This window comes from Alligator mississippiensis, chromosome 1 (genome assembly GCF_030867095.1).
Source record: "Alligator mississippiensis isolate rAllMis1 chromosome 1, rAllMis1, whole genome shotgun sequence".
Taxonomy (NCBI): domain Eukaryota; kingdom Metazoa; phylum Chordata; order Crocodylia; family Alligatoridae; genus Alligator; species Alligator mississippiensis.
The window spans coordinates 255,256,648-255,278,297 of NC_081824.1; the positions used below are offsets into that span (position 1 = coordinate 255,256,648).

At 43.8% G+C, this 21,650-nt stretch overlaps 1 protein-coding gene across 2 annotated transcripts in view; it reads right to left on the reverse strand.

Moving 5' to 3' along the window:
* The window catches only part of EPHA3 (EPH receptor A3), a 377,391-nt gene that overhangs the window by 262,183 nt on the left and 93,558 nt on the right, over positions 1-21,650 (reverse strand). For both annotated transcript variants that reach the window (XM_019476436.2, XM_019476435.2), the window contains exon 3: positions 6,552-7,212. In XM_019476436.2, the coding sequence (XP_019331981.1) occupies positions 6,552-7,212 (661 nt within the window). The remainder of the gene's footprint in view (positions 1-6,551; positions 7,213-21,650) is intronic.

Below are 21,650 nucleotides of genomic sequence, written 5' to 3' on the forward strand. Positions count from 1 at the left end.
CACAGACAATACTCAGAAGAAACATAATGCTTTAATTCGGGAAGGGTGTTATACCCCCCACCCCAATAAACACTGGTAAAACTGAAGGAAGAAAACAAAATCCCAAACAATCTATGCCAGAGTCAAATAGGATTGACTGTGCTAAGTGTCTTGATTAGTAAAATTCTTTAGCAATGCAAACAACATTTCAAGGCCTTAATGTTGGAAAGACACAAGCTCTTCAAGTCACCCCTTTTTATGTCAGTTGGCATGTAAAGTTACATCCAGGCCTAACAACACACTGCTGGCAAAGTCTTCTCAGGACCTAAACACTAATAATAACCTTAAAAGCAATTACGTAGTCCAAAATTCCTCAGTGGGAGTAGAAGTGTATCTTTTTGTTAACAATCCTAACATTATATATAATATTTCTGACAATGAGACTAATAGACAACTCTCAGACACCGACTAATATAAAGAATTTGGGGAGGACCCCACATCAGTATTCATTCTGGAACAGGAAAATATAATCAAATCCTGCCCATACCAGCTTCAGGAAAAATTACTTCCACTAAATCCCAACTCTCCTGTTTCAGGAATATTATATATACTCTCCAAGATTCACAAAGAGGGCAATCCTGGCAGATCATTATATCCGACTGTAGTTGCTTCACTGAAGAGCTATCAGGATTCATAGACCACATCCAGAGGAGTGCAGCTGTGCAGTATGTGGTGCCACAGACATGTCTGCAGCTCCACATACCACACATTCAGGTGTTTTCTGCACTGCAAGGTAGCAGTGGGGGGTGGGGGGATGTTGACCCAGGGAGATCCTGGGGTCATAAATACCCGCACAAAAAAAGGCAGAGCTGCACATGTGGGGACAGAGTGCACCACACCAAACCAGAGCCTAGCCAGCTAGAGCCACACTCTGGCTGCTGACCAGGCTCTGAGTGGTAGGCTCGCCACAGCTGCAGCCCAAGGAGGCCCCCGGGACCGCAGGTAAGGCTGCTGGGACAGCCCAGTGCTGGCCCCAGCCTCCCCTCCCCTACCCAAGGTAACCTGCCATTTACCAGAGGGTGTGTGGCATAGGCATTCCCTAGGGACAAGTGGCAGTGGCACAAGGTGTGCCACTGCTAGTTTTCCTCAGGGAACCAAATGTCCACACATGTGTGGACACAGCCATAGAAACCATCCTGAGACTACTTTCAACAAGATCCAGAGCATTAATTACCTCCCTGAGAAAGCCATACTTGAAACCATGAATGTCACCACCATGTACATTAATCTTCCACACCATGAATGTACAACCACCTGCCTAAAATACCTACAGGAAAATAGACTACATTTAGATTTGCAGCCACAACATATTATACAAATCATTCTTTTAATCCACACCCACAAGTTAACTTAAAAAAACCTGACACTGCCTTCAAACCATGGGCACAAGGATGACTCTCCAGTATGCCAGCCTCTTCATATGCCACCTGGAAGAGGAGTTTTTAGAAAACTGCACTAGCAAACTGGCACTACCCCTGTGCTAATACATGACATTTTCATCTGGACTAAACACCTGGATTTGTGTACTGACTTCTGCTGTAGGTTTTACAACTATCACCCTTCAATCAAATCCTTTCTGGAATACTCCTACAATAACATCAACTTTCTAGAGACTATGACCTACAACAGGGAGGGTATTCAAAAAACTGCTATATACATAAAACCCACAGACCACCACACTTACATCCACAAAATCAGCAATCACCCCAAAAGCACCAAAAAACTGGCTATCTACAGGCAGACCCTTGGATACCACTGCATCTATTCTGAGGAGAATACTTTTGACACCTATCTTGCCAAAGTGAAAACTACTTTTACCCAGCAAGTAAACTCCAGGAGAAAAACAGACCATGTCTTTGAAAGAGCCACTCAATAACCTACAACATCCTACTACAATACAAGAAAAAAGAAAAGAAACCACTAACCACACACCCTTGGTTTTCACCTACCATCCCACACTTGAACCTTGAAAAAGGGTCAAATAAGTGCAGCCTATACTTGAAAAGGACCATACCTTGAAAGGATGCAGTAGGGCTGTGCAAAACGGCGCCATTCCATTTTGACTTGCGTTTTGACAGAACAGCATTTCGTTTTGATTCAAAACCACTGTTCCATTTCATTTTGTCAAAACAGTGTCACTGTTTCGACATTTCGACCATAGGCTATAATGGGGAAGCTCAAAACAGCCTCTTTCATCTGGCAGGCAGATCAGAGGCTGGAACCCTGTGGGGGCTGTGCGATTGGGCTCAGTTCTCTTCCCCAACTCAATCGAGCTGGGGAAGGAAACTCAGCCTGATCGCTCAGTTCCCCTCCCCAGCACTGAGATTGATCAGGCTGGGGAAGGAAACTCAGCTCAGCTGGGCTGAGTTCTATTCCCCAGTCAGATCATAGCACTGGGGAGGGGAAGGGCTGCTTCAAAACTTGAAATGTTTCAAAACTTTCGAAACTTTTTGACTGCCATTGTTTTGTTTCAAGGCTGTTTCAAAGCCCTTTGTTTCATTTCAATTTTACTGTTTCGAGCTCAAAATGAGTTGAAACAGTGTTGATACGAGACAGCCAGAGAAGTTTTGCACAGCCCTACTATGCAGTGCCTTCCAATATATAGCATTCTGTACCAGGCCAGCTTGCCTATACATTCCCCAGTGCAAGATTCAGACCTAAAGCTAAGGTAGGGAACCTGTGTTGGAAATATATGTGATAAATGGCAGATGCTACTTATTTGAGGGAAAGATTGCGACTAAACTTTTTTTTGCCAATAATAAAAGAAATCGCACCCAGGGTTTTCAAAAGCAACCTAAAGGGATGATCAGACCTCATTAGTGTGCTTAATTTCATTATCAGAGAAGCCATTCTACTAATGCAAACTGATTTTATATTTGAAAATGTGTTATGAAATCCTTATAAGTATTTGCTCAGAGACAATAAAAGTCACTGGTGTGAAAGCAAATCAGATTTTCAGGAAGTATTTGCACACGGGCTCATCTGGTAAAATCTCTTCCATAATTAGTTAAATGCTTTTCAAGTGCTCTGAAGATAAGAAGCACTGTTATTGCTGTTTCCATTTCAGATTATTTTAACTTCAACTAGAGAGTGATGTTACTCTTAGTTTCTCACTCATTCATGCCTGTGTGCTTGTGACTCCATCTTATGTATACTTCAAACACTATAATCCTGAATTTAAGTCCTGTTACAGCCAAGAAAAAATGGTACAGAAGGAACAGGGCTGAGCCAAAGCAGTCACTCAAAAGACATGTGAAAAACTGAATTCGCTTTCGAGCCTTCCGTTTCCTGCTGTTACTGACGTCAACAACAGTGAGGTTGGATCACTGAGTGCTTTTAGAGTGCCACTTAAATCACATGAGGGTGAAAAGATTTGACAAATATGAATGCTGTTGAAAGTTGTCATGACAGAAGGATATTATATGCAGAGCCAGCGCAAGCCAGAATCTCCCATCACTTTTTAAAATTGTTTAATCTCATACACAAAGCTCTTTTGATGAACATGTGAAACTAAGACCAAAATAATGGGAAAGCGGAACTGGATGTCAAGGTATGATTGGGGTAACAGAATCTGCTTTTATGTTCTATGTTCCTGGTCAAAACCCACCTGCAGTGTGAACACCCCTGCCTTCTCCCCTCCCCCTACCCCCCCCCAAAAAAATCCAACACACATTCCTTGCTGCCTTCAGTAGAAATTATGTATACATGCAGTGTCTGAATGTAGAAACGTATTTTAAGAAAATACCTTTATTTATTCATTTACTAAATACTTATTTTCATTGCTTCAGCTTTCCTCTGATATTTCCCAGAGCAATAATCTTTTCAAGTTCACATTTCACTGTAATTCTAAACCAATGGCTTCCAATCATTTAAGGGACAAGGGCTCTAATATTCTGGCAAGTTCATATAGGTTTTTTATAGTAATATCTGTATTTGCTCTCAAGTTTTAGGAATTAAAAAGGTAGCTACAGAAGGCACAAAGTTTAAGTGTGTGAGGTCAATAAAAGCCTAGATCTTATTATTTTTAAAGGGCCCACAAAGTAGTACAACCCCTATGTTTCTGTAACAGGGGGTTTTGCCCCTGTGACTTTAAAGGGGAAAGACTGAGCTGACAGGTAACAGCAGGACAGCAGGAACAGGTGGCTTTTTGGAGCTAAGAAGAAACACCTGTACACGGTAGAGGAGCAACATGACCAGAATAGTGCCCAGAGGGCTCCACTCCCAAGTGGGTTCAAGCCAGTCTGGCCCCACAGTCTGCAGGGAGAGGAGCTCCCAGGAAGAGAGGCTGCAAGAGATGGACCTGCAGATACTTAAGGTACTCTAGAGGGCTGGAAGGAAACAGTCGCAAAGTACAAAGAGTTGGGGGACAGTGATCCTGAATGGGATTTTATTTTAGTTGGAACCAGTTTGCTGCTGTCTTGGTTTATGTTTATAACTGGAGGACCAGGTTGTGGTTACAGGGGAGATCTGGAGGCCATGCTGCAGGGTGCCAAGCGGGTGTTCTGTGTTAAGCTCTGTATACGGCTTAAATGCAGTGGGGCTGGGACTGGGGAATCAAATCCCAAGACAGTGGGCCACAGCTGAGGGCCTCAACAAGAGAAGGCTGCAAGGCTAAAACTTAGACAAAGGTATTAGTGCCTGAGTGGCAGAATGATAATGGGACTGTGATGTCTCATAAAAAGTATGATGGAGCAACACTTGTAAGGCATGGGCATAGCTATGGGGGTAGTTGATGGCCACAGTTAATGCCCCTAAGGCAAATTAGTGCCTGAGGGCACAGATAGGGTCAATAGGGCCCAATCAGCTAGGACACTTGCTGATCCAGGAGGCACATACTCAAGGACTTAGGGGAACAGCCTCCCAATTTAAAATACAATTCTCACCAAGGCACGGCAGGCGGAACGGTGAGGAAGTTACAATGAAGAGTTTAGGGAGACAGGTAGTTTGGCCCCTAAGAGCCATTATGGCCATTCTTGGGGTTCAGCCCTTCAAAGGGTTAACTGATTTGTTTATCCACTTTGATCTCTTCAACTCACCTTCCTTCCTTCCTTTTGTGTTTAAATTATCTTATTGCTTTCCATCTAGTATCCCTGCTCTCTGCAAGTGCATTCATATCATTCAAAAGTAGGAGTCAGCTCATAAATTCTCATGCCTCTCCGAATGAATCGGTCTATAAAAGGTCACCCTGCCCTTCTATCTGCCTGTACTTTTTCATGTGTCTGTAGTTATTTGGGTGGGGAATTAAAACTCCTTAACTCTATGAGCCACTGTTTCTGAAGTAACAATATAAAGTCTACCTCAAACGATAAAAATGCACTTTCCCAGGGTCTAGTAATAAGTTAAACAGAGTTAGAGTCCCCTTACTGCCTGCCACCCAGCCCTTCCACCATCTCACGATAGCTGCTTTTATGATAAAAGAACAGAATGCACAACTACATGGCTTGGGTCATTTTGATTTGGGACTCACATGAGGGCTCCACCAGTTCAGAAGGATTTAGCGGATGCTTATAATGCTTATGTAAAAAGATTTTGCCAGTCTCAATCAACTTCAAAGTACTGATGTGTCCCTTAATTAAAAAAACAAACAAACCTCCAGCAATAATGTAAACTACTACTAATAATATCAGTGCTTTCAGAGATAACTGTAAAACCTTTTTTTACAAAAGGCACACTTTAAAACCCTTCATTAGCCTTTTCACTGGAATTCTTTGTGAAGAAGCCAAGGATTTCACAGGCATGGAGACTAGAAGCCCACTGGCCAGCAGGAACAAACCATATTGTGGGAGACACATGGCACAAGGGGGCAAAAGGGAGAAAAAAACCCAATGTATCTGACTAGAAGAAAAAAATGTGTCATTTCAGTTGTATTAATTATAGCAAGTATGTTCCAAATAAAATGTCATTCAAATATTTAGATTTAACAACTCTCATATCCTCATTGCATTCCATAATTTATATAAACAGTTTTGTTGACCCAAACATTTGCAGAAAATGATTTCTGGATCATGAGTATTTGTGGAAGTATAATTAAAAAACTTCATGCGTTCATATTCACTTTGCAAATGTTTGCACATTTAGATCAATTGAGATCAAGAAAAACATCTGTTTTATCTGATCAGCCCTGACAAACCAACCTATATGTCAAGCAGCAAAAACTGAATACTTATAGTTCAAGCCAAAAAAAAAAAGAACCTTCATACAAAATTTCAAATGTTTTATCAGAATGAATGCATTTCAAGAAATCATAATCTGTTTGTAGATATCTGGACAAGGGAAGAGAGCCAGGATTTACTGCATGTGATCTTAGTTGCAAAAAATTCACTCAATCCTGCAAGATACTGTTAAAGTACATTATGCACATGAATCAAACAAGTAAAAACTAAATGTGTAATTTTGTGATCCAATTAATCTATCTCATCAGTTTGTGAAGAACTTGAATCATTATGAAGAGAAGGGACATGATACGAATCACCTGCTAATAATTAAACTATAAATATGAAGTACATTGTTACCTTGGCAAGCAAAGCCTCTTTCTTCATAGCCAGCATTACACAAACACTTTCCTATGGGCACTAGCCATTCTCCTTCTGTACTGCAATACATCTTAGGTGGATCTTCCTCCTTGGAATGATTGACACAAGAACCTCGCACTTCCACTAGTGACTGGGAGTCCATAGGTACTGTGTCTGGAAACATAGCCAAGTTCTTTACGGTGAAAGGGCACTTTTTGAAGTACACTCGCACTGATACTAAGGCAACACATGCACCCACATCTTGAAAAGCCAAGTAAAAGCCTTTCTTGCTGATGGGTCCCACCTCACGAACTTCTGTATTGAGTTTGAGAATTCGATCCCCAAGATCCATTTGAGTGAAGCTCTCATCAGCTGCAATGGTGTCAATCTTTGTAAACTGGTGTTCTCTGAACTTGACCGAATGGTCATCATCAGATTCCATGTAATAAAGATTAAAGGTCTCTTTGCAAGTGCCTAGAACCAGTGGAATGCTATTACAGTCTCTCAAGGTAAACTTGAGCTCCACATATATCTTCTGAGCTGAATTGCGTGGGATCCAGTTTGTTCTTAGCCAGTTGTTCTGACTGTGATCCATGACATTGCACACCTGATAAGTTCTGATTGGTGTATAGTGCTCATCAACTCCACTTATCTCTTCCCACTGAAAAAAAGAAAAATATTAAGGATATTGATTATAATCAGTAGTTACTGTATTTACAGAAGCACATTATGATTGAACAATCTACTGAAGAGTCTGGCCCCACTATAGAGAGCAATACTGTTTTACCTAAAACTGCTAGGAAAGGCTTGTGAAACATGCACTTCATGTTTTCCAACACATCCTATGAAAGCTTTATACATACACTAACAGTCACCATTAACAAGTCAGCATTTAGTATGAAGTGATATAAAGCTCATTGTCTGTCTTCAGCTACTGCTGAAATACCATGAGTTTACAACAATATTTTAGGGCTTGAACAGCATTTAAAAAACTTAAGGAGACTTCTATTTATTTTGCACCTCTCTGACCCCACTAGTTCACCTTAACCTTACTACTACAATTACTAAAAATCACAAACTTTATTTTCAAACATCCAATAACTCAGGTTCTTCAATACTATATAGCTTTTTACACCAGCCTCATCAGAACCAATATTTAACAGTGTTGGTCCTCCAATTAGTTCTGGATATATCATCTGACAGATATATGGGCTTTTTTCATCTTTGATAGGAAAAAAATTGATTGTTGTAGTTACCATTCAGTGTTTATTTAATCCTAACAATTAAAAGGGCTTTCAAGCATCCAAGAATGCTGGATTTACATGTTCTAACATTTTAATTATATAATCTCCCTCCCCCCAAACTATCCATGAAACTTTGAATACCTCCATTTACAGCCAATTTTAAAAGGCTATTTTTCTAGCTTTAAAGAGAATTATGCATATACAAAGACAGAACAGTGCACAGTGAAACATGACTGTTTATAGAAGCTACAAAAATCCATCTTCTGGATCACTGTCACCCAGAGAGATACACACAACACATTCCAAAATGCAAACCCTGTGCCATGGCAGCAATCAGATGCAATGCAGCTGGAGAGTGGTAACCCCTGAGACAGAGTTACTAGGTGTTGTAAATGTTGGAGTGAGTGAAGTAGACAGAACAAAGCATTTTTGGAGAAAGTGCACTTTCTCTGAGTACAGATCATAATTTTTTCTAGGAATATGCCTTTCCCCATCTATTTAAATTATAAAGGATTCAGAGGCCCCTTTTATACATGCCGGTAAAGGCACATATGCATTGCAGGAGGGGCAATTATGGGATTATGCATTAGATCCATCGTGCCTTATTGCTGATGCAGGTGGAGCCCAATCATGGCCAGCCGCTGCATGGGTAAAACAATCTCCTGCTGCTGGGAGCCCCCTAGGGCTCGGAGGTTTTATGCTGGGCATGGTACACTCCTCAGGCTGGGAGCCCTGTCAGCTGACACTTCTATATCACTTCTTTTGAGGAATCTTCCTATGAATACTCTTTTGTATTGTTTAAATTAGGCTTATTTTTGTTTAAGCATTTGTAAACATGTACTAGACTAGTATAGATTAAAAAAAAAGAAATCAGTAAAACCCTTGTGTGCATGTTGTTACAGTGGAATCAAGGTACTTGCATTGGTTTTGGTAACTTTACACTAGAATAACTGCCATCTCAGCAGATATGGGCTAGATCTAATAGAAACTAGCTTAAACTAAACCAGTGATTCTCAACAGGGTTGTGTACAGAAGTTGGGGTTTTTTTGCCATTTAAAGCGCTTTATTAACATGAGTTAACAGAAGTGCTTTACAGCACTTTAAAAATTAGTACAGCACTTTAAATTAACCCTTATTAAATGAGGTATTAAATATTTTACAGCAGTTTAGCAATCTGCAGCACTTTAAATAACTTCTGTATGCTGGTCAGATTTCTGACCCATGAAGAAGTCCCAGGAGGCTGCGGAGCACCCCCTGCCTCTGAGGATGGAAAGTGCAGGGAGGCTCAAAGCCCACCCTCCTCCCAAACACTGAACATCTGTCATGTTTAAAAGTGCTGTAGCTTTATAGTGCTATAAAAAGTGCTCTAAATTACAGCTCTGTAAAACATGCACAGAGCATTTCTGTACACATCTCAGGATGCTAAGGCAAACTGGGGTGCCTTGAGAGCCTTCCATGACAGCACTGTCATGTGTGCAATCACGGTTCACATGATAAACCCAAAGATTTCAAAGAGGAATCCAGTGTTAAAACAGTCTGACCTGATGTGGTCTTTCTGAGTTCTCTGCAACAGAAGCATTGCTTCATTATTTTTCTGTAGTAAAAAAACAGGTGAAAATGAAGAGCTGGCTTTTCCCGAGCACCCTGAGTCTATCCAGGAGTGCCTTGAGTCTATCAAGGCTGAGAACCATCAACCTAAACTAAACTGATACACTCAAAATGAGGCTGCAAAGATATGTTGCCCTTGTGACATCAGAAAAACTTTTATAGTGGCACAAAACACAAATGAACAAGCATCCTTGTCTAAAATACCCCCAAATATTAGCACAATGATTACTATTGATGGTTTGTGCTGCTTTATCACAGTAAATGTGTGTTTGGATATGGCACAATCCCTGCACACCAGGGCTGTCTACATTCTTCAGTAGCCCCAGGTAGGTGATTCTAGGGGCACATATTTCACACTGAAGAAAAAGGAAATGCCCTGGGTCCACACTTGATGAACCCTGGGAATTCCCCATGGGGTTCCTTTGCTCTGCAGCATGAAACACATGCCACAAGAATTCCCCTATAGGGGATTTCAGGACACACATTTCACACTTTAGAGCATGGGAGCCCCAGGTGATTCCCCACTCTGCACTTGTAGATGTACACCTCAGGTCAGGGCTAGGCACCTGGGGCTGCTGTTCTGCAGGATTGGGCCACTGAAGCCCTAGAAATGGCAGGGGCCCAATTCTCTGGGACAATGGCCCCAAGTGACATCTGTACCTGCTAATTAATTGGTTCAGCTGTGGCTGGTGTAGCTGATCCTGCGACAAAAATGACAGACAACAATGTCTGTCTGTAGCCGGGATGTGTGAGCAAATGAAACATTTACATCAGAGTAACTTTCACTGGTATGTTACACTAATAGGAACCAGTTTAAAGCAGGAACTAAACTGGACAGACAAGCTGACATTCTGGAGTTCCTGCAGATGTATGTCACTTTTATTGGTGTGACTTATACCAGCTGAGTCTTACCCTTGATTCTTTCAGGGATAATTCTAAGGGAGAGTAGTGAAAATTAACTTATTTACATGGAAATAACGACTAATTGCACCAGGTTTGTTTAGACCCTAAACCAAGAGATCTATATAGAGACCTCCACCCAATCAACTACTAGAACTTAAAAAAATGTTCTATTGATTAAATCAGTTTAAATTAAACCACTGCAATTTCTGTATGTGGACAAGACCTAAAAATCAGACATAATATACATGTGAATCACAAAGTCTTCCAATTTTGGTATAAACATTTGGATTTCTAGAAAAATGTCACTCAAATATTGACATCTATCAATTAAGACTAAATTAGATAGGATTATGAAAGGTATTTTACAAGGAAATTTAAAGGATCTCACATAGATATTCACATGATTTATTCATCACTGTTCCCATTAATATCATTTCTAGTCATTCCAATACATTCTACACTTCCTATGAAAGATGCAAACAAAACAGGAACTTGATTTGCTGAATTTTAATCACTTCAAAAGATATATTGTGTCATAGTAGTCTTGCTGCATTTTTTTCACAGCAACTTTCTAATCTGGCATGTTTATACAAGCACGTCAATACAGAAGTATAAATTGCATGATAAACCAAACAACACCAGTATGTTCTGCATATAAAAGGTTGCAAAGAGCAATTATCACTTCATTAATTTGTAATGAAGACCAAATTGCCTGTAAATGATTGCAGATTGCCATTTCAGCCTAGTTGCATAAACAGCAAGTCTCTAAAACTACTATTTAAGAGTGAGGTTTTCTGAATGAAGGGTCTAATCCTGATCCTATACACTGTAAAAAGACACTTGCTCTTCACTTCTACAGTTACATGATCAGACTCAAAACAAAATTATACACTTCATACAAATTGCTTTAGCTTAGTAAACTACAGTGTTGTCACTATTAATGATGACACAAACCACAAGAATGAATTTTAAAACTGGATATTTTTAACTGATTTAATATGTAATTCTTCCTATCTTTTCCCCCCAAAAACTTTAGGTTCCTCATTTTCCAGTTTATCTCTGCAACCATGCTTGGTAGATATCCACTTTTTTACAGAAAATGAAAGCTGTGGTTCTGAAATATTCACCTGACTCCAGCACTTGGCCTTTCAAGAAGGATGAATCAAGGGTGAAACACATAAGAGAACAGCAAGAGCCAGCAATACTGAAGGAAGGAGACCACTACTCTTAAGATCAACTAAAGGGGAAGCAGAGACCCTTCATTTACTATAAAGCCTAATCAAATGAAACTCTATATGCATAATTTATTTGGGTCTTTTTGGTTCATCAGTTCCTAGGGGATTTCACAGGCTCAGGATTACTTTGAACACAGGGGATCCCAAGGCTCCACATTGTTTTAGAGTTGCAAAGTGCTATACCCATTCTCTACTTCAAATCATTGAGAGAGACAGCATGCAAGCTCTTCTTTATGTAAAGGTTACCCTCTCTCAGCACTGTCATCCTAGGATGCTCTCTATAGTGCACTTGAACACTGCTAGTATAAAAGCAAAAAAACAGATAACATTGAAACAAAATCAGATGTCCTAAACTACAACCCCTACCCTTCTTATTGGCAACAATAAAACCCTTTTTTGGTTACTTGCCATTTTCATTTATAAAATAAATATACAGCCAAACTTTAAAGTATATAACCTTTAAGTATTGTGAAGAGATACTTTTGTTTGCTAGTGGGAGAAGTGGGTGCCAATGGAATAATTTCTATTGGATGCTCTTCTTGTAGGCCAAGTAGCAGAGGGGAAGCAATTAATTGTCCACTTTCAAAGCACTGTTACACAAGAACTTTAATAAGAGAATCATTGAAACTTCACTGCACTGACCTTCATGAACTGCATCTTCAAATGATTTACAGAAGTTAGTACACAGTATGGTATGAGAAGGAAGAAATAAATAGGGGAAAATATGGAATAAATGTGCTTGCTCGTGACATTCTAAAATACAGAAGAAAAAAATGAAAATATACATCACGGCCATTCCATATCCCAGGAGCTGCAGAGAAAGCAGCTCTTGCTTTAGCAGAGATCACAGACTGGATTGGTGATGGATACATGCAGAGGATATTAGAGAGTTCAGGAAACAAAATAAAAACTTAGGGAGGATCATTCTGAGCTGGATAGAAAAATACCAGAGTCCTGTAGAGATGCTTCAAGATTCTAGTGATGTGCATGATCCTAGCTTCTGGTTTATGGACACTGCAAGTCAACACTCCTAACATGCAGGAGTCAAATAGGTAGACCTTCAAAGAGTTAATGGTATGGAAGCTGCAATTACCACATGGAGAGACAATAAAGCAGTGGTATAAGAAGACAAATTAACACCCAGGGCAAACCCTGTGGGAGAGTGGGTGAGAGGGCAAGGGTTTCTGAGAGCTGGGTGGTGATGCTGAGACTAGAGAGGGGGCGTGGGGTGGTGGGGGCACACAGCCCAAGAGCCAGGGTAGGGAGGCAGGTCAGACAAAGGATGGGGGGCCAGGGAGGGGAGTGCAGCATTCATAGCAGCTGGGAATGTCTAAACAGTTCTGGTTGAGCTTCTGCCACTATGCCTGTTCTGCCTGTTCCGGCTCTGATGTTGTTAAAACAGCAACCTGGAGCTGTTTCATTAAATCATTAAAATGTGCTGAAAGTAGCCTGAAATCACAAAGAAACACCAGCATGAAGAGGTAAACAATACACAGTAGTAGCTCCACTGAAATAATTTTGATGGGGCAATCTTTAAAAGTAGGGGTTAAGAAAAACTCTAGAGAGTACAGAGGTCCTGACATTGTCTGCCCACCCTCAAGCAGAGGAACAGTAACAGATTTATGTTGAGGGAGGGAATTAGTTAGGAACTTTGGAGGAAAACAAGATTTTCATTTGCATAACACATTATACAGTGACAGACTGGATCAGACCCTGATCTGAGTCAGTCGTACTTGTGTACCATTTACAACAACTCAGTTCCATTCATTGGAGTTCCCCTGAGTCACACACTGATATAACTCAGAGCAGAATCTGGTCTATAACACGCTACTTCTAGAATGTATCCCACTTGATACTAAATCATTCCAGTATTTCAAGACTCTACCTTTGAATTACCATCACCGTTAATTACCATTAAGCTGCCTAACCACTACCACTGAGATATTCAAAGGAAGGTAGGTGATCTGGATATTTAATTTTCATGAACATTCAATACATGTGGGATCTAACTCCCTGGGATCTCTTTGAGAAACCTGAGCAATAGGTTAAACAACATGTCATTTGAAATAAACACTATTTATAATGTTTTTAACTTTCCCTGTGTTAACCCTACTAATTTTAGTATTAGTTGCTCTGAAATATATATTGCATCTCTCTGACAAAGAGCACAGCACATAAATCATATTGAAGAGGGAGGGGGAGTGGGGAGGAAAATGAGAAGTAGAGGGAAAACATGCAGATTGCTTCATGCATTAACAAGTCCAGGAAATCCTGGACAGAGGGGAAAATTACTATTTATTGCCAAATAAAAGAAAAAAAAAAGAATAATCTGATATTCTTATTATCATGGTAATTGCATTGTACCATGAGTGAGCTCCTAAAACAGGCAATCCCAGCAGCACTGAAATTGGTTGTGCTCTCATTCTACAGGTTTTTAGTGTTTAGTAATTTTTTCTCCAAATACCAAAGTGTCTTTAGTGTATCCTTATGGGAGATAATGTAAAAAAGAATGTGTGTGTGAATGTGTATGTGTGTTTACACTACAAAGAACACAACATATAAATTACATTGAAGACCTGTTACTGGAGCGGGGGGGGGGGGGGGGGGGTAGGGGGGTGGATGACAAGTAGAAGGAAACACACACTTTATTTTTTCCTTCTTCCATTTATTTAATCAGTTCCCTCTCCAAACACTAAGATCATCTCCATGATAACATCACATGTGAACATTAACATTTTAATGATTGAGTACAAAGGGGGCTGATAACATCATGTGTTTTGCTTTGTTGCTAAGCAATTTCACAAACAAGGGGTAAACAAGAAAAGGAGGGAACATCTTAACATATAGGTAAATTTCGGGGCCTAAAACTACACGTTTAATATAGGGTTCATTTAAATTTTTTAATGGAAGAATCCTTCATTATGAAATCAAAGTTTCCAAATTAAGTACTTAAAAGATAGGCACCAGATTGACACTTGGTAAAATACAAGTTCAGTTTCTGAAAAATGGTGTAATCTCCCATTAACAACAATGGACAGCGAGTGCTATAATTCATGTAAATTTGTATTCTACCTGAACCGATACAAGAACGGGCATATCCCCTGATGTACAAATTTAATTTTGTCAAGAATACAAGTAATTTGAGTTTTCAGCCACAAGTTTGGACAAAAATTCAAAACAGTCTGCGGAAAATAAACATGCTGATTCAAATGTTTTGTTTTATTGAAAACCCAATTATCCATTAAAAAGAAAAAGTATGTTTTTGAAAGAACATTTTGATTAAACGTATAACACAATCACATATTTCAGATAACAGACATTAAATGGCAATTTTGTTATTAATGCAGTGATTCTCAACCAACATGTTGCGGAACCCTGGAATGCCATCAGATCCTTTGAAGGGTGTCGGCAAGGTGTGAGGAGATAAGTGAGGTGTGAGGAGATAAACAGATAAGCCAAGTAGATAATTTCAGGCTCAGGCTTGTCCCTGCCTGAATGATCTCCCACGCCCACTGCTCAGCCCCTTGGCAAGGAGGCAAGTAGTGTAATATAGAAATTAGTTTTTGAAATTGGGTGCCACTCAATTCACAAAAGTTATGGAGGGGTGCCTTGAGACCAGTAAGGGGTGTTTTGAGGCCAAAAAGGTTGAGAACCACTGTGTTAATGGATGGACAATATGCTGAGATTATCTATTTTTTCCTAAAAAAGAAAACAAGAGCCATCAAATATTTTCTTAACCAGAATTCCATTTAACCAGTACCCCGACTGTAAGCATGAACAAAATATCTGGTGCTGTCATAGATAAGCATTATGCACCCGTTAGAGCCAGAATATGCTTTTTTGGTGGTCAGGTTTGGAAAATGAATTTGCACTCTCACGTAAGCCCTCTACATAACTCTTGGTATATACCTGACACTAACCTAATACTCCTTAGTCTTGCTGGCAGAGACAGCTTTGCCATTAACTTAAAGAGAAGCAGGAACAGGTCCTTAACTGGAGAAGCTGGAAAAGACCTCTTTCTGCCAAGAGACTGACAAAGGCAGGCAGGCTTATTTAAAAGCAATACAAAAGAGTATTCTGTAATGGGTAACCACTACAGAACCACTGAAGTAACAGCATTAATCAAATCACCCAGCAAATAATGATCATTAAAGCTAGGAACAGAAGTTGCACATAAACTGGTTTAAGTGATCAGAAGCTGGCTTAAACCTGTAACACAACAGAAGTTCAGTGCACATAATCCTTTTTTAAAATGGCAGAAACTGGTTTAAGATACACCTGGTTGAATGTAGTTTCAGACTTAACTGATTTGGGTCAAACTGGCTTATGAAACTTCTGTCCCAGATCCCTTCATGGTTTAAGTTAAATCAGAGTCCCCCAGCATCCCAGAATGCTTTTCAGCCCTGGCCCCAGCTGTTCTGTCTGCTTCACAGAGCAGGGCTGGCCCCACCCGTCTGCTCTCTAACAGGAGCAGGTGTGGGGGCATGAGCAGATGCTGAAGGGCATTACCCCTGAGGCAAAGGGGACAGGGAGGGGGTTTATTCCTCCTCCCTCCCCTCTCTCCCTGGACCCCAGCTGGGATCTGCCTGGCCAGGGCACAGAAGTCCCTTCAGGCACTCCCACCCCACCTCGCTGCTGGAGCAGTGGCGGGGCATGGCCAACCCCAGCAACAGACTCAAGTAAACAGGGAATGGAGTGGGGTTTAATTCCCCGCCTCCCTCCCCTGTCCCACCAGCACAGACTTTCCACCCGCCCAGGACCCCCAGAGCCCTCTCCCAGCCAGGGGGCAATCCCACCGTAACTTCCCAGCCACCAGGGCTGGGGTTTTGCTTGGAGCAGTCCAGGAGCAAATGCCAGATTGAGGGGGAGGGAAGAAAGCAAAACGGCCTCAAGCCCAGGTAGGGAGAGGCACACAGCGATTGTGCCAGTGGTTCCATCCTGGATATAAGCCCTGCCGAGCAGAGAGACCCAGGCTGGTGGGGGGCAGGAAAAGGGCCCAAGTGTGTTGGCACTAGCCCAGGGCAGAACCAAGCCAAGTCAAGTATGCAGCTGGGGGAGCAGCTCCTGCCCAGTGGCCCCTTTAACCTGCTGGATAGCAGTGCCTGGGCTGTCCCTGCAGTGGTGTGCATGGTGTGGCCTCACCCCATCAGCCCCAAACCCTATTACTTGTGGTCACTGGGCACCAAGATAGATGCACACTGCTGACTCTTTCCCTACTCCGTGGCAGCAGTGCAGCATGGCCCTGTGTTCCACATGCCAGGTGCAGGGTGCTACTCTTATGGCTTCCCTGCCGCCACTGCCGCTGCCATCAGGAGGGCCCACCCTGGCTGTACTGGTAGGCACTGCCCATGCTGCCAAACCGCGGTTGGCCACCAGGCAGGCAAATGGCAGCAGCGGCAGTGAAGCCATGGGCACAGCACAGCCCCAGGTACCAGGTGCAGGGTACTACCCCTACACTGCTTGGGCAGCGCGTACCAGTATGGCCAGGGCAGTCGCCCCTGACAGATGTGGTGGCAGGGAAGCTGTAGGGGTACCACCCTTTGCCTGTTACATGGGGCCATGATGTTCCTATGGCTTCCCCACCACCACTGCTAGCATCTGGGGCATGGACAGACACTGGGCCAGCATAGCCCCCTTAAGGCAAAGAGGTCAGAGAGTGGGGTTATCCCCCCCTCCCTCCCCTCAGGGGACCCCTGCTGGGGTCTGGCTGGCTGAGGCACAGCAGCCCATCAGGCATTCTTCCTGGAGGTTTATTCTTCCTTCCATCCCCTCTCCCACTGGAGGACCACAACCATGATCTGCCAGCCCTGACCGTTGCCTCCACCATTTGCCCCTGAACAGGCAAACCCTGGTTGGGTTTTCCCGAGGGGAGAAAAGACAGAATAAACCCTTTCCCTGCTTGTGGTCCCTGAGCACCATGACAGGGGCTGCTGCCCCATCAGGGTCCTTCCCCCCTCACCCGTCCAGCAGCAGGGGTGGGGCCATGGCCAGATACCAGCCAGCATGGCCACCTGAGGTGAAGGAGGCATAGAGGAGATTTATTCCCCCTTCTCCTCTCCTCCTGGGGGACCCCAGCTGGAGTCTGTCTGGCTGGGGGAGTGGGAAGAGGCATCAGCTGGAGCTGGTAGACTCCAGCTGTGGTCCCCCAGGGGGAGACAAGGTGGAAGGAGGAATAAACCCCTCCCTGCCCCTTTCACCTGAGGGGGCCATGCTGGGATAGTGTCTGGCCACAACCTAGACAGCAGTGGTAGGAAAGCTGTAGGCACAGCATGGAGCAGTACCCCTATGGCTTCCCCACTGCTGTTACAGCTTGCCCTACCCAGTGGCAGCGTGAGTGGTGCTTAGTACAGCCAGGGTTGGCCCCCGTGGCGGCAGTGGCAGGAAAGCCATAGGAGTACTGCCCCACATCTGGCATCTGGTACATTGGGGTGTGTGGTATTGCTGCTGCTACCAGGTAGGGGAAGAATGAGCAGGGGCGCCAAGCTCAGTGCCCAGCAGCCCCAGGGATGCAGGTAGTAGCACTCAGGCCTGAGGGGGTGAGGCCACGCTGTGTGCACTACTGTGGGGGCCATGGCTGGGGCCAGGGGCAGCTTGGGTGCTACTCTTGAGCAGGTTGAAGGTGCCACTGGGCAGGAGCTGCTCCCTCAGCTGCATGCTCGGCTTGGCTTGGCTCTGTCCTGGGCTAGCACTGACACACTTGAGCCCCTTCCCTGCTCCCCACTGTGATCCCTCTGTGCCTGTCCCCACCTGGTCTTGGGGCCGTTTCACTACCCTTCCTTTCCCCATCTGGCCTTTGCTCCTGGGCTGCCCCAAGCAAAACCCCAGCCCCAACAGCTGGGAAGGTGAAGTGGGATTGCCCCCTGGTTTCACAGATTTCATAGACATTAGGGCTGGAAGGGACCTCAGAAGATCATCGAGTCCAGCCCCCTGCCCAAAGGGCAGGACGTCAGCTGGGGTCATAGGATCCCAGCAAGATAAGCATCCAGTTTCATCTTGAAGGTCTTCAATGAAGGCGCTTGAACAACCTCCGGTGGCAGGCTGTTCCAGACCTTGGGGGCTCGGACAGTAAAGAAATTCTTTCTTATGTCCAGCCTGAAACGATCTTGTAGTAGTTTGTGACCATTCGTCCTCGTCATCCCTTGGGGCGCTCTGGTGAACAAACGTTCCCCTAGATACTGGTGGTCACCCCTGATAAACTTGTAGGTGGCCATCAGATCACCCCTGAGCCTGCGCTTTTCCAGACTAAAGAGCCCCAGGGCTCTCAGCCTGTCATCGTAGGGTCTGCTTCCCTGACCTCTGATCATGCGCGTGGCTCTTCTCTGGACTCTCTCAAGCTTCTCCACGTCCTTTTTGAATTGTGGAGCCCAAAACTGGACGCAGTACTCCAGCTGCGGCCTCACTAAGGCTGAGTACAGAGGGAGAATGACGTCCCGGGATTTGCTTGAGAACCATCTATGGATGCAAGCCAGCATTTTGGTCGCTTTACTAGCCGCAGCATCGCATTGCAGGCTCATGTTCATCTTGTGGTCAATGATGACCCCCAAGTCTCTTTCTTCCATAGTGCTAACCAACATAGCACTGCCGAGCCTATATGGATGCTGCGGGTTTTTTTTCCCAAGGTGGAGAACCTTGCATTTATCGGCATTGAACACCATCAGATCCTCATCCGCCCACTTGCTGAGCCTGTCCAGGTCAGCCTGGATCACCCGCCTGTCTTCTGGTGTGGATGCTTTGCCCCAAAGTTTGGTGTCATCGGCGAACTTGGCCAGTCCGCTTCTGACTCCAGTGTCCACATCATTAATGAAGATGTTGAAGAGTATGGGTCCAAGGACAGAGTCTTGGGGGACCCCACTGGTCACAGGACACCACGATGAGTGACTTCCATCAATTACTACCCTCTGGGTCCGACCCCGGAGCCAATTTTCCAGCCAGTGGATCGTGGGGGACCCAAGGCGACAATTGGCCAGTTTCTCCAAGAGACGATCATGGGACACCAGATCGAAGGCTTTTTTGAAGTCAAGATATATGACATCAATCTCATCTCCCTTGTCCAGGTGATAGGTCACCTGGTCGTAGAAGGAAATGAGATTGGTCAAGCAAGACCTACCCGCAACAAACCCGTGCTGGCTATCCCTTAAGATGTTGGCGTCGGCCAGTCCATTAAGGATGGCCTCCTTAATAAACTTTTCTAAGATCTTCCCCGGGATAGAAGTCAGGCTGATGGGCCTATAGTTAGCCGGATCCACTTTCCTCCCTTTCTTGAAGATAGGCACCACGTTGGCCTTCTTCCAGTCTTCGGGCACTACACCAGAGCGCCAAGAGTTTTCAAAGATCCGCGCTAGAGGCTGGGCTATGATGCTCGCCAGCTCTTTGAGTACCCTGGGGTGAAGATTGTCAGGGCCGGCTGACTTGAAGGTATCCAGCTTCTCAAGATGTTCCTTCACAAAGTCAGGATTAATGGAGGGTAGGGGATCACCCTCACCCGGACTTCCTGGCCCTGTAGCGGGCATGGGCGTCCCATGGGGTTGATGAAAGACCGACGTTGAGAGAGGAATTCTGGGGGAACCAGGCCATGCTGAGCCACAAGCTGGGGGGAGCCAGGCAGACCCTACCTGAGGACCCTGCTGGCCAGGGTCGGGGTTTAAACCCCTCCCCAGTCATACTCAGCCTGCCAGGGCCTGGCCATGACCCCCTCAGTTCAGCTTTCCTCCAGCCTGAAGGGAAGGGAGGGCTTGCTCTAGCACCCTCTGGCTTCTATCTTGAGACATTGCAGGCATGTGGCTGCATTTCTGGTATCAAAAGTGAATGTCTATCCACTTGCTTGCCTGTTCAATATACACAGGTTAGACTAAGATTTAAAGATTGAATCAATTCAGGCTCAGGATTTTTGAATGTCTGCCCTTAGCCTAAGAGTCTTCAATAGAAAAATCCTTTTTCAGTTAAAATTACTAGCTGAAAAGAAAATTGGTGACAAGCATTAGATTTATAGTCTACTGTATATCAACAGAAATACTACTGTTATAAACCTTATACACAGAGATAGTCAACACTCATTTAAATAGTCTGGTTAATTTCAACTGGACAAATCATGAGAAAAAGGCTATTGTTATGAGTAATGTTTTAAAAGATAAGGACTAAAACCCCTGTTCATGTATAAGAGAAGTACACTTGATTTTCTTTAATTCTTTCCATGCAGGTCAATATTTCAAAAGATATGTTTTTGAAATTCAATTCTTTTTTGGGAAGCAGGTTTGAAAGATTTAAAATAAAAGTGAATAACCCTATATACCTTTTTATCTTTTAAAGACAATACCTAGTTTCCTACCAAACGTTTACTATTGTAGATTTCAGTGGGTGCATCTACAAGTGCTATTAGGACAGAACAATAAACTCTGGCACATATCACGCTAGTTTATTGCTCCTGGGCATTATGTCTACACACGTGCCCAGGACTGCAGTTTGTTGAGCCAGGTCGGAGAAGCCCCAGATGGCAAGGGACACAGGGGGTCAGCCTACCAGCCCAGGGCTGCTCCAACTGGTTCAACATGCTGTGGAGGGGCTGGCTGGGGCACAAGAGTGCTTCAGTGTGCAGCTTGTGGAAGAAGGCCACCTCTGTTTCTCCCCAAAAACTCTGCTCTGTGACAATTTGGTTAAGACGTGCCCTGCAGAGGGTACACACCTTACCCTATTCTCTTTAGGTAACCTGAGCTGGGTACGTTCTTGAGGGAGGAGGGAAACCTGCTCCTTCTGCCTACGTGACTGGCATCACATACCTGGGTGAGGGGCTTGGGCTCCCTGGGGAGCTAGGCACTGCCAGTCTGCCCAGCAAGTAGTGATGCATTTCAAATTGGTTGGCTGACAGCCAACAGGTGCTGGCCTCCATTGGACCAGGTAAAAGAGGTCATAAGTGCTGTCTAAGTTAAGGACTGCCCAGGAGGAGAGAGCAGCAGCCATGAGGAAGACTCAGAGACAGAGAAGAGCTGTACCATCTGAAACTTGCTCTCTCTCTCTCTCAAAACTCATAATCAAGGAACTGCCTGCCTCCAGAGGGAATCTCCACCTGCCTCTGGATGATACTTGTGAGTAAGTTGCCTGAGATCTAACTAGAT